This window comes from Neofelis nebulosa, chromosome 12 (assembly GCF_028018385.1).
Source record: "Neofelis nebulosa isolate mNeoNeb1 chromosome 12, mNeoNeb1.pri, whole genome shotgun sequence".
Classification (NCBI taxonomy): Eukaryota; Metazoa; Chordata; class Mammalia; order Carnivora; family Felidae; genus Neofelis; species Neofelis nebulosa.
The window spans coordinates 87491775-87505375 of record NC_080793.1 but is presented as its reverse complement, the minus strand read 5'-3'; the positions used below and the strand labels follow the sequence as shown (position 1 = coordinate 87505375).

Sequence of the window (13601 nt, the reverse complement as noted above, 5' to 3'; positions counted from 1 at the left end):
TAGGAGAGCGGAGGTTCCCCTCTGACCTTGAGGCTCTGCCTAAGCAGGAAGTGAAAACTAGGGCCGTGTTATCCCCTGACGGAAGTCTGAGAGTGTGAGTTCTCACAAAGATGCCTTTGGCAAAGGGTGGAGACACCCAGGCGAGGCATTTAAGGAAATCTGACCAACCAGTGGCTGGCCACTGAGTTAGACAGATACACGTGTGACTCTTTGGAAGCCAGGCTTAAAAATGAAAGCAAGAACTTAAAATCTGGCGGAAAACTCCGTGGCCACACACTACAGGGACTATAGAACCTACAGAATTAGTTCATCAAAGTGCCGAACGAGCAGCACCCGAGAAAAGGACAGCACCACCACCAGTGATAAAATATCTTGGAGCAGTGTGGAGGATTCTGGTACCACAGTTGTTAAAAGATATTATCTAAAATGACCAGTTTTTAATGAAAAAGTGAGACATAACAAACGGGAAAGTGTGCCATATACATGGTGGGGGGTGGGGGTGGGGGTGGCGGTGGATACGAAAAAGCAAAAACCAACCAAGAGAAAAATGTCCCCGTGGGAGCCCAGATAGGGACTTCGTAGACACAGACTTTGAGCTATTATAAATATGTTCAAAGAACTAAATGAAACCGCATCCGAAGAATTAAAGGAAAGTATGCGAATGGTATCTTACCAAAGGGAATGTCCATAAACCTAGAAATTACCTAAAAAGAACCATACCGAAATTCTGGAGTTTAAAAGTACGATACATGAACAATTCACTAGATTTGCTCAGTAGCAGATAGGAGTTGGCAGAAGAAAGAATTAGTCAACTTAGAGGTCGCTCCATAGAGATGAACCAGTGTGAGGGGGAGAGTGACGATAAAAATGAACAGAGCTTCAGGAGTCCTGTGGGTCACCCACCATCAAGGGTCCCAACGTATGCAAAATGGGAGGCCTAGAAGGAGAAGAACAAACGAGGCAGGGTATTTGAAGAAATGATGGCAGAAAACTTCCCAAACTTGCTAAAAAATATTAGTCTGCACATGAAAGAAACTCCGTGTACCCCAAACCCAAAGTGATCTTCACTTAGACTCGTCCTAGTTCAAATTTACAAAAGTGGGAGAGAAATCTTGAAAGCAGGAAGAGAAAAATCTCATAAAAGGGATCCTCAGTAAGATGAATGGCTGACTTCTTATGAGAAACCATGGAGGCTGGAAGACATTTTCAAAGTGTTGAAAGAAAAAAAAAGACTCCCAGTTAGGAATTCTGTATCTGGCTAAAGTCTCCTTCAAAGATTCAGGAGAAATTAAGACATTTACCAAACGAGGGGCGCCTGGGTGGCTCAGGTGGTTGAGCATTCGACTCTTAATTTCAGCTCAGGTCATATCTCAGGGCTCGAGAGTTCGAGCCCCCCCATTGGGCTCTGTGCTGGCCTCTTGGAGCCTGCTTGCAACTTTCTCTCCCTGCCCCCCCCCCCCCGCCCCACCAAATAAATAAATAAACATTAAAAAAAAAAGACATTTATCAAACCAAACCAGCCGCCAACAACAACCACAAAGTAACAACATACCAAATCAAACAAAAAACTGGAGAATTTGTTGTTAGCAGACTTGCCTGCAAGAAATAATTAAGGAGGGTTCCTTTCAGGTTGGAATGAAAGAATAAGCAGTAACTACAAAGGACTAGACAGTAAACTAACCCACATGAAGAAATAAAGAGCAATGATAAAGTAACTACATAGTTATGAGACATATGCAGAAAAATACTCACAAAAGCCTTTGTCTTCATAATGTCTTTCTCCAGTTTTAAAAGGCAACTGCATAAAGCAATAACAATAAAAAAAACCCCTCTATTGACAGGCTTATAACATGTAAAAGTATAGTTTGCTCATCAATAACAGTAAAAAGGAATGGAATAAAATGGAAGTATATCTAAGGAAAGTTTTTGATTATTATTGAAATTAAGTTAATGTTAATCCAGACTAGAATGTTTAAGGTTAAAATACTCCTTGTAATTTCCAGGGCAGCCGCTAAGAAAATAACTCAGAAAGGGGAGTGAAAGACCAAGGGAATGCAAAAGGCACACTGGAAATGTTTAAGACAAAAGAAGGCAGGAGTTGAGAAATAGATTTATGGAGCTCCGGTATACCTTTGTAGAAAAGAGATTATAACGTATAGCTTCCAGGTCAAGTAACCTATTCATGTTGTTCTTAAGGAAATGTTACCAATAGAGCATATTGGTTCACGGATCCTCTTACAGGGCTTAATTTTATAATACTGTCAGTACTTTATATCCATAGATATTTAAAACATGGTAGAAGGAAGATGCACCAAGGTGAACTCAGTGTGAAATGATTGCATTAACCCTTGGTTCTCAAGTTGTAGCTTTGTTTCCCTGGAGATGAAATGGCAAATATATGGAAATGAGAGATACCCTTTATTTTGTCACTGAAAGCTTGGGTATGGAAAATTCAGTTCTTTTCCTTCCTCTAAATGCGGAAAAGAAAAGATGAGCAATGTCTCTGGAGAGCAGAGTAGATCTTGGGAAGATGTATCTGGAGATAAATGTACATAGGAAGGTGCTGTTGACTGGAGAAGTGTTCTGGGCAGAATATTTCAGAAGCCTTGCGAGGTATTTCTATCTGCATTTTCCATATATTGTTGATTCTGTTCTCCATGGGTGCTCAGCTCAGTGGAGAGCCAATCTCATCACAAGGACTGTTCATTGTCGTGTAGAGCTGCCACAATTATAATGTATTACATATGCCTTCAGAAAATAAAACCGATGTTTAGCTTTGTGGTACGAAGACAGTTTAATTATATCAAACAATACATGTAATTTCCTTATTCTGGGAAAAGTGATGAAATTGAATTTTCTTACTGTTGATTTAAACAATCACTTAAAAATGAAATTCTCAATCTGTTTTCAGTCCCAGCACAGTTGAAGAATATAGCACAGTTGCATCTGTAATGATGGCTCACTCAACTGGGAACATCTCTCTGGGTGAGAATAAGTAATATTTTTAACGACCTCCGAGTAATTCCAATGTGGCATACCTTCTTTCCACCACAGATAACACACTGAAGTCCTAGATGTCTAGAGTGTTACAGAAATTAGCGTTATTAAGAGGTTACAATGATTAAAACTGCATCTAATCTTGTGAGACTCTTTGTTTTCTTAAGCAAGTTCTTATGAACATTTCTAATGCTTTTTCATCTATCACTTTACTGGGGTATTCCAGGCATCTTTATTCCTAGTTTTTAAAACTCGTATTAACTGTTTTTAAGTATGCGGTGCTATCGTGTTAACTCTGTGCACATTTTTGTACAACTGATCTCTAGAATTTTTCTTGTAAAACTGAAACTCTGTACCCATTGAAGAGTGACTCCCCTTTAATTCTTCCCCTCAGCCCCTGACACCTACCAATCTACTTGCCGTTTCTTTGAGTTTGACAACTTTAGGTATCTCATATAAGTGGAATCATGCAGTGTCTGTGTTTTTGGTGACTGCCTTGTTTCATGTAGCCGAATATCCTCAGGGTTTATCCATGTTGTAGCATGTGACAGGATTTCCTTCATTTTTAAGACTGTATAATGTTTCATTGTATGTGTATACCACATTTTCTTTATCCACACATCCATGGATGGGGATTTAGGTTGCCTCCACCTTTTGGCTATCGCGAATAATGCTGTAGTGAACATGGCTATACAAGTTACCTCTTTGAGATCCTGTTTTCAGCTTTTTTGGGTGTATATCTGGAAGTGGGATTGCTTGATGATATTATATGCTAATTCTATTTTTAATCTTTTGAGGAACCTCCATGCTGTTTTTCCTAATCACAGCACCATTTTACATTCCTACAAGTAGCGCACAAGCCTTTCAATTTTTCCACATCCTTGCCAACACTTGTTATTTTCTGTTTGTGTATTTTTTGTTTTGTTTTTAACAGCAGCCGTTCTCATCATTCCTAGGTGCTTGATTTACTGCTAGTCCTCTTTACTTCTGGAATTCATATGATACTACGTGAACACATTGCCACCTTATAAGACAGAGCTAAGCTGCCTTTTTTTTTTTTTTTTTGATGTGTTTTCCTCTAGTTTCTAAAATGAATAACTTGCTTTAAAGGCGTCGTCAAGTAGCGATTACTATGACTGGATTGGCTCTGCCCTTGTTTCCAAGAAGGCCCTAAATGTTACATCTTGTAGATGCGTTATTTCGTTGTGTACCTAATGTGCTTCTTTGTGTCTGAACATTGGTTGTCTCTATTTCACTTGCCCTGCTGCATCTGCTTGTGAATCTTTCTGGCATCCATTCTCCACAGATTTCTTGCCTAACTGGAGTTGTATTGCCAAAAATTTGGCTTCAGTGCTGGTAGACCAGCTACCTTCCAGTGCCCTATATTTGGTGATCCTGTACAGATTATAGATGATGTTTGATTATGTTCAAGACAACAGATGCAGTGTTTATAATCCACCTAGTCCACACTGCTGTGTCAGTTTGAGCATTTCATGTGTTACAGGTATTCAGAGTGATTGGGACTCCAGTGTTGTTTCTAACCTGCCTTGGACACTTGCAGAGATTATACTGCAATGTCGTAAAATTGGGGGGTGGGGGGAAACACATTGAATCTGGGGATAGATCCGTATTGAAGTCTTGAGGCTGCCCCTAGGCTGACTTGCACCCCTACAGATGTTTCTTACCCTCCCTGCGTCGGAAATCTCATGTGTAAATTGGATAGTGGTACTTAACCTTTCATTTTATTTTTGTGGGTTTTTTAAATTTTTTTTTTCAATATATGAAATTTATTGTCAAATTGGTTTCCATACAACACCCAGTGCTCATCCCAAAGGGTGCCCTCCTCTATACCCATCACCCTTAAGCTTTCATTTTAAAGGCGTTAACCTTAAAAACCCAACCGCCAGTTCTTTACCGGCAAAAAATGGGTTTATTTGGGATGAGCAGAGAATTGCAGTCTGGGAGCTACCAGCTGTCGTCAAACCATTGGCAAGTCTGGAGAACAAAGGGGAGATAGGGTCTTCTGTAGAGGCAAGGGGACTCTGGAGGGCTGTTAGAAACCAAAAGTCCCCTGCAATACACTGGGAGTCGCAAGTAGAGTGGCTTCTCAGTGGCCGGGTCATGACTCTCTCTCATTGGCTGGACTGTTGCCAGGGCAGAAAAAGCCTTCCTTCGCTGGAATAGAGAGGTAGCTGCCTGCCAGGTCCGGTCTCTTCCTACTGTGGATTTGCAGTTGAAGAGGAGGGGCAGGGCCTGGGAGCTACCCCTGCTGACCTCCCAACTCCATCCTCAGTGAGGTTACCTTCCGTTAATTTTCATAAAGGACTCATTGATGCTGTGAGCTTGTGTTTTTAGGGACCAAGGAGGCTATCAAGTTAGAATTTTCTTCTTCCAGTGAAGGGGCGGGGGGGGGGAATGGATTGTCATACCCCAGGGGTGTCTAAATGGCCCATATCTGACGGATGTCTTCTGATGAGTTTGATGTTCGTAGCTTGTCCATTAATTGAAAAAGTCATTTAAAACAGTCAGTCGTAAAAAATGATGCATACATCCCACTAACATTCTGTTTTATCTTAAATCACTCACATAACAGACTGTCTTCTGATTAGGACCCCGGCCTTTCCCTGTATCGTAGGTTTGCTGTGGGGAACCAGTCTCCCATTAATCTACATTCCTAACAAACCCTTTCCTGTTTACACTTTCTTTAATGTAGATTTTAAAATTTAGAGAATTGAAAAGCACTGATTCTCAGAGTGTGGGTCCCAGGCCAGCTGCTCTACATAACATGGGAATTTTTTTTTAATGTTTTTCATGTTTATTTTTGAGAGAGAGAGAGAGAGACAGAGACAGAGCAGGAGCAGGGCAGGGGCAGAGAGAGAGAAAGGGGGAGACATAGAATTTGAAGCAGGCTCCAGGCTCCAAGCTGTCAGCACAGAGTCCAACGTGGGGCTCGAACTCACGAACTGTGAGATCATGACCTGAGTGGAAGTCAGATGCTTGACTGACTGAACCACCCAGGTGCCCCAAGTTTTACTCGGCAATTTCTTAGTGTACAGATTTCTGGTTTCACCCCTTACCTCCTGACTCAGAAACCAAGGGACTGGGGCTAAGTTATCTGTTTTCACAAGGCCTCCACACTAAAATTTGAGAACCACCATTCTATATTTTAGATTTTGCCCATTTTTCTGTTTTTTACTTTTACCTATTTCAACAGCAAAGTGTGTAGTGACTTACCTTTAAGTCTTTCCTAAGCTTTTGATTTAGTTTCTAAAGACAGAACACTGTTGATTTTTGCTTTCATGGCTTATCTAATATTTAATTAGATTAGCTAATTACACTAACAATACCCCCCCCCCCCCATGAGGTTTTGGAACAAAATGGTGTTGGGGGTGCATACAACTCAGCTCTTGGTAGCAAACCTGTGAGGGGCGCCCCAGAGATGACTGCAGGCTGGGAGTTTTCAGCACGCCATGGGCATCTTTTACTATGGTTGGGGAGGAAGTGCAGGGTGTGGTGTCATACAGCTAAGTTGGGCAAATGAAGGTCGATCAAGAGAACTCCTACGTGTTTTTCCATCTAGGCTTATCGACTTCCCTGGTCTGTTTATCTTTGTAGCCCTTGACTCAGTGTGTATGTTTTAGATTTTTGTTGGTTTGCAAGTAGTCCACCTTTGCTAGATTTTGGAGCTTGAAGTTTGTCTTTCATAACTGCCACCTGTCTTTGGTCAGTCTTCCGGAGTAAACAGAGAACTCACTCAGTGGTTCATAGGGAAGATGTGTGCCTGTTACTGTCGACACCAAACAGGAAACTGTAGCGGCTAATACTGGGTAGAAAACAGATGGATTTGTTCTTCCCAGCCTGATACTAGCCTTGCTCTAACTTAGAGTGCCTGCTGTGGTCTGGGGAAACCAGTCATATGTGGGAATAATTCGGTTCAACACGTCAGGACGGCCATTTGTGCCAACGTGCGAGGGAAATCTTTGCCCACCCTTGAGATGGTCAATGAGGGGTTAGATAAGTTGATCTGGAACCCGGCCTGCTGAATTGAAAACACTGCTCTTTGGCAACATTCTGGATGGAATTTTGATCGAGCTGCCTTGTTAGATGTAGGTTTTAATGATTTGCGTATTTTTAATCACATTGCCGGTCTCTTCTCACAAAGGGGCCAGGCCTAACGAGTCTGTCTACAAAAACTCTAGATCATCTTGTTCCCGCAGTAGTTGGGCCTCAGGATGCCCGTGAGACATTAATAGAAGACTACCTAATGCAAAGAAAATAACTATTGCATAACAGCATCAGGACACGATAACAGGTGTCCCGTAAGACGCAGTGCTCCCAGCCCACTGAGGATGTTCAGCTATGGGTTTGATGCTGGTTACTATTCACTGTTCGGCGACACAGCCACCTGGTCGTTCCCCCAAGAGAATAATGGCTGCCACAGATTTGATTTTGGAAAGTAGTGAATATTGCTGAAACGCTTAAGATAGAATGAGGTTTTTGTGAGGATTAGGCTCTGAATCCACATATTTGACAGGTATAGCGTAAATTGTGAGTCTGTATTTAAATTCCACTTTGCCCTCTAGAGAAGCATTTATAAAAGCAATGGAAATTGTAGTTTCATACAAAACTGAAGAAAAAGGAGAACAAAACATTACACAGAAAATAACAATTATCGAATAGTTATTACATATAATAATTATTTTAAATATATTTAATATATATGATATAATATAATATTTAATATATAGTAATTATTTTGAGTGGTAACCACAAGCTAGGAGTATCGATGTTGCATCATTTTACCATTATACAGCATCCCTCTAGAGTGTCACTCTCTAGGTTTTATGGATAGGAAAAATGGATTACGAAAGCTGGCGACTTGCCCAAGGTCATTGGACTGGTGGGTGGTGGGGCTGGGATTTGAACTGTAGTCTCTTTAACGCTAGGCTTTTAAATACTACTTTACACCTTAATATCCGGTGCTTTAATATTCCTGGCCTGCTTTCAGAAACTTCTCTCTTCCTGTCAATTCCAGAGATAACATTCAATAACTTGACAACAGTGACCTTTCTAAACAAATAAAGAGTGTTACAGAACCAGATGGCCCAAGATTATATTTTATTTTTCTGGCTCAAAATAAATTGCTTGCTCTAAGACTGATAAAGTCCAAAAAAGACCCTCTGTGTCCCAAGACTTCATCAGGCCACATGGCCAGCCAGTGCCCTTTATCATGAGCCAGTCACAAGTACAGAGCCTTATGTCTTTATAGTATAATTTAGATTAGGGCCTAATGAAAGGGCACGAAGCTGCTTGGCTAAATGAGATCATTCTGGCCTTCAGTAATGGCAGTGCATTCGGGTAGAAAGAGTCTGAGGAATTAAAGACAGAGAGGCAGCACCACTGTCTGTCCTGTTAAGTGGATGTACACGAAGAGAAGGCTGATTTATAATTTAACAAGCTTCCAAATTAGGCCTCTTTTTTTCTGTTGGTTTTCAAGTAGGATCTTCCTGATAATTAGAAATCTTATTCTTGATCATTCAAAGTCCGGGTGGGGATCTTTTTGACTGGCATAGACAAATATGATTAGAAAATAGAATCTATATTGTGAACAGAAGTCACCGTATCACACATAAGCAATGCCTTCGTGAGCTCAATTATACTCGGTGAAGTCAGGTTTAGAGAGACCAGGTTACACGGGGTAGGCACAGAGATGTCTCAAAGCTATGTTTCAAAGAGCCAACCGGTAACTGACAATGAAATATAACAACAGAAGAAACAGTGGGCTCTGGAGGCAGGAGGCCGGGGCTTCAGACTTGGCTTTGCCATCCTTTGTGAGGATCCTTGAGCAAGTGATATGAATTCTCTGAGTCTCCATTTTCTCATTTGTAAAATGGGGCCGGAATTGTATTACATCCCCAACGAGGGAGGATGTGACAAAGTAATGGTGATGGACAAATGAATGCTGTTGTTCTGGTAGCCTCTGGCACATGGTGGCAACTGTCCTGAGGTGTGACGAGGACAGACCTGCATTTGGAATTGCTCTGTTATTTATAGTTTGGTGATTCAGGCCAGGTCGCCACAATCTTCTTGAGCCTCATTTCCCTCACCTATATAAGATAATAATCCCTCTCACCAAGTTGTGAGAATGATGTTAGCAGGGATACTGTTTTTAAGTTTTTAGAAAACAGTGATCAAGTAGGAATTATAATGTTATCTTGAACAGATTTCGGAAAATTAGAAAAGAAATAGCCAGAGGCTTCTTACCTGTTGCCGAATATCTTAGCAAGATAAATAACCCAAAGAATATTAGCATGTTAGCGCTAGAAGGACCCGTGAAGACCATCTATCTTCCCCTCCTTATTTTAAGACAAAGGGCTACCCCCTAATCATATTTCTGTCATTTCTGCCATGTTTGCGTGCATACAGAATAACACTGTCACCAGCATCATTAATTGTAAAGGATGTCAGCTGTCTCTCAATCTTGATAGTTACAGATTTCTAGAAATGTGAAGCCAGAGAAGAATTCTGCTTGGAGGTAGTCTCATGTTGTGAAAAGAACCTGGGCTTTGTTGTCAAAAGTTGAGAGGGAGTCTTGATTCTGTCACTTGCTAGTTTTGGACAGTGAGAACTGTACTTAGTTTTTGGCAGGTTAGTTACTTAACTAAACTTCCTTACCTACACGATAGGCCATGTCTGTATACCTTAGCCATCTTCCTATGTGATTCTTGGGATTTGAGATGGTTTGCTTTTTATCTTCTTGATACTAATGGTTCTTGACTTTTTCTCCCTGTCTCCAATAGCGATTCCTTCAGATTTCAAGGAGGGGTTGTGGAACATCAGAATCTTGGAGTTGTGAGTCAGCTGTAGTTAGAAATAGTTTTCTGTTTAAGGCGGGTTTAGGGATTTATGTATGGAGCTATCATTTTTAAAACTATAATTGTGTGAGGCCATTTCTCAAATTTTTATCTTCCGTTATTGAGTGCGTTTCAATTTGTCTGTGTTTTGCGTATATTAGGGCTTACATGTGTTTAAAAATGCATCAGAGGGGCGCCTGGGTGGCGCAGTCGGTTAAGCATCCGACTTCAGCCAGGTCACGATCTCGCGGTCTGTGAGTTCGAGCCCCGCGTCAGGCTCTGGGCTGATGGCTCGGAGCCTGGAGCCTGTTTCCGATTCTGTGTCTCCCTCTCTCTCTGCCCCTCCCCCGTTCATGCTCTGTCTCTCTCTGTCCCAAAAATAAATAAAAAACGTTGAAAAAAAAATTAAAAAAAAAAAATAAAAATGCATCAGAAAGCTAAATAGGCAGTTTTTAATATGTGAAATTGTAAACTACTCCTAAGTATACTTGTGTGAGAAGGACTCTTCTAACGAAAATAGCAGAAAATAATGTTTATCACTGGAAAACTCTGAGAGCAAATGCAGGGGATATTTACATTCCTCATCACGAATAATGATCTTTGCATACTTTTAGGAGCACATTGTTAAGAGATACCATAGTTTATGTACTAATGATAATAGGTTTATTTGTCTTTGACTTCTTAAGAATGTTCTTTTAGTTCTTATTTGACAGTCTAGAAATATGCAAGTTGATCCTTAAATCTGAAGAGAAAATTCAAGACCAACGAGTTATTCCTTGTAGATTCTAATAGGACTGGACCGGAGAAAGGAAGCTTGGGAACTAAAGACAATAATGTACAAACGAGAAGCCCATGAGCCAGTGTGAATTTTCTGTCACTTATCAGCATTTCTTTTTTTTTAAGTTTTATTTATTTACTCATTTCGAGAGGGAGTGTATGCACATTCAGAAGCACAAGTGCAGGGAAGCGACAGAGAGACAGAGAGAGAGAAAGAGAGAGGGAGAATCCCAAGCAGGCTCTGCATTGTCAATGTGGAGCCTGACCCTGGCTCGATGTCACTGTGAGATCATGACCCGAGTCGAAATCAAGAGTCGAACACTTAACCCACTGAGCCACCCAGGCGCCCCATTTATCAGCATTTCAACTTTGGACTGTGTTTCTCTTTTTCTCTTTTGTTAATTAAATAAATGGACTTCTTCCTTGATCGTCAGTGACATAATTTCATTGTAACCAAGAAGTCTGTGGGCTTTCAGTTGAATTTTCTAAGTCTCATAGCTATTAATAGGAATTTGTGTGGTGAGGCTTTACATCTGTCTAATTTTTGGCTATACTAATTAGAGAATGGATATTACGGAAACCTGGCAGTTTTTTGAAATATTAAATTGGTTGCGAAAAGGGATACAGACGTGTAGTTTTACAGTTTTTCAACTTGTTTTTACATTGTCCTTCGGAATGTTTAATATTTTGTACGAAATTATGGGGTTTTTTTTTGGTGCAAAAAAGAAAACAATCAGGCAAAAATATGAGAACCGTTTTCAGTTGTCCAAGGCTAATGTTGATTTAAATAGGTCTGGGTCTTCATGGTTGACAGCTACAGATAATTAGCTTTTTCTTCCCTAACAAAGAAAGCAAATGGAGCTGCAAGACATTCATTGCCTTTTCTGTCATCATAATAATAACGTATGTATTTAACTTCTGCAGTTCCTTAAATTGATTTAGTGCTGAGCTGCCTACGTTACATGTAAGAGCAGTGACAGGTGAGAGTTGCGGCGCGTATTTGCGAGGCGAACGCGAGCTGTGATTGACGGCAGAGTTCCCCTCCACACGAAATAGCAGTGTTTGGAGCGCAGAAAGGGCCAGATACATAATTCTTAAAATGGCAGAGCAGATTCACAAAGTGAATTTTAAAATGCGACCGCCACTCGGCATGTTTGAGCCCTCCTGTTCCCGGCTGGCGGGGAGGGACCCAGACGGCCAGAATCCCACCTGACTGCTGACGAGGAGGAAAGTTCCTTCTAAGCATATTAATGTTTGTCATTTGAGACTGATACTTCCAAATTAGAGATCCAGTTATGGCCTCGCATCCAGTAACTGAACGAAACGTTTCCTCCAGCTGTAAAAGATTCACTTTAATTGAAGAAGCCAACTAATCCATCTATTCAGACGAGGGTTTAAAGACGATAAATCCGGGTATTCTAAGTGAGAATATCCACTTTCTCATGTCTGAGGGATCCTCTCTGGAAAGGTATTCCCATAAGGCTCGATGGTCTCCTTTGGTCAGAGAGCGGCTAAGTGTGATCAGCTTTCAAAAGTGCTCAAGATGCACTGCGATTCCTTTGTTCCTGTGACACATGCCCAGAAGCTATGGTTGAAAAGACTCTTGGTGATTGCTGTTGAATAATGCTCTGTGATGAGCTCCCAAAACGCTGGGCTTCCCATTATACCAGGGAAGTGCTTTATGTTTTGGCGACACCTCCTCCTGTTGTCTGTGGGGTCGACGGGGAGCTCCTGTCCCTGTGCGTTGGCAGCCTCTACTGGCCATTGCAAAGAGCAGCACTGACCTCTGCTCTGTTTGCTCCAGGCTGGATGGGATTTCACTGGGGCTCAGCTCTCCCTCCCTTGGTCCTAACTCTCTTCGTTATCCCCTTTTAAAGACTACTTGATGTGTGGGGTATCGACTTACAGCTCTTAAGGAGCTACTCGTCCACTGTTCTTGTCCCTTAACTAATATCATAGTTGAATGGAATTCTTGAGAATCTTACGAGAATTTAAAAATGGAACCCTGCCCTGAGAAATAATTTCTAGGAGGTAAGATAGATTTTATCTTTTTATAGATTTTAAAATACTTTCTTAGTTGCACGCCTTTGGGCGTTTACTTGGGATTGGCAGATAATCCCGATGCCCTGAAAGAAAGCCTCGACTCAATGATAGATTTAATTAAACAGGTAATATTTGCTAATTCTTTAGATTTAGGTGTACCAACTATTTTTAAAGGTTTCTAGACAGTGGGCATAAACTCTTACTACTGAGCTTTATAAATATGGATACCTCTGAGGGTTGGTGGAGGGTCTAGATTTTTTAAGTACAGACAGTTACGAATATCTGTAAATAAAATATCCAGTAGGGGTAGACTCTGGGTTATTTGTTTTAAGGGGGTTGAGACTCATAAAATGTTTGACCTAATATCTTGGTGTTTGGGCATCATTTGACAACAGTAACTAATTTCCTCTACAAAATGGATCTATTTATTGACATTTCAATTTTATTAGCGGCTCTCCTGGTCTCCTAGTTATCTTTTGAGTCTCTTGGCATTTTCAAACAAGTGAATCTTCTTAAACAGCCCATGAATGATAACTTTCATTCCTATTGTTCCCACCGTCTGTGGATTATTATAGTAGAGTACTAGCTCCTCTCCATGCTTCTTTGTTCTTTGCCTTCTACTTCAACCCATACAGCCTGAGCATATGTATTTAACTAAAACATTGCTTTGATCACATCTCCCTCCCTTGATAATTTTTTATCTTAGAAAAAGAAGACTGCCACTGGGAGAAGGGCAGAGGGAAAGAGAGAGAGAGAATCCCAAGCAGGCTCCATACTTAGTGCAGAGCCCGATGCGGGGCTTGATCCCACAACCCTGGGATTATAACCTGAGCTGAAATCGAGAGTTGGACACTCAACCGACTGAGCCACCCAGGCGCCCCTATTTATTTTATTTAAAAATTTTTTAAAAGTGTATTTATTTTTAGAGAG

The 13601-nt window shown here is 41.0% G+C and overlaps 1 protein-coding gene across 11 annotated transcripts in view; it reads left to right on the top strand.

Annotated features, from left to right (window-relative positions):
- Positions 1 to 13601, top strand: part of RFX3 (regulatory factor X3) — a 292672-nt gene that overhangs the window by 49292 nt on the left and 229779 nt on the right. For 2 of the 11 annotated variants that reach the window (XM_058695803.1, XM_058695804.1), the window contains exon 2: positions 2912 to 2985. The exons of the other annotated variants lie outside the window; for them this stretch is intronic. In XM_058695803.1, coding sequence (XP_058551786.1) covers positions 2952 to 2985 — 34 coding nt within the window. In that variant the 5' untranslated portion in view covers positions 2912 to 2951. The remainder of the gene's footprint in view (positions 1 to 2911; positions 2986 to 13601) is intronic. 11 annotated transcript variants of the gene reach the window in all.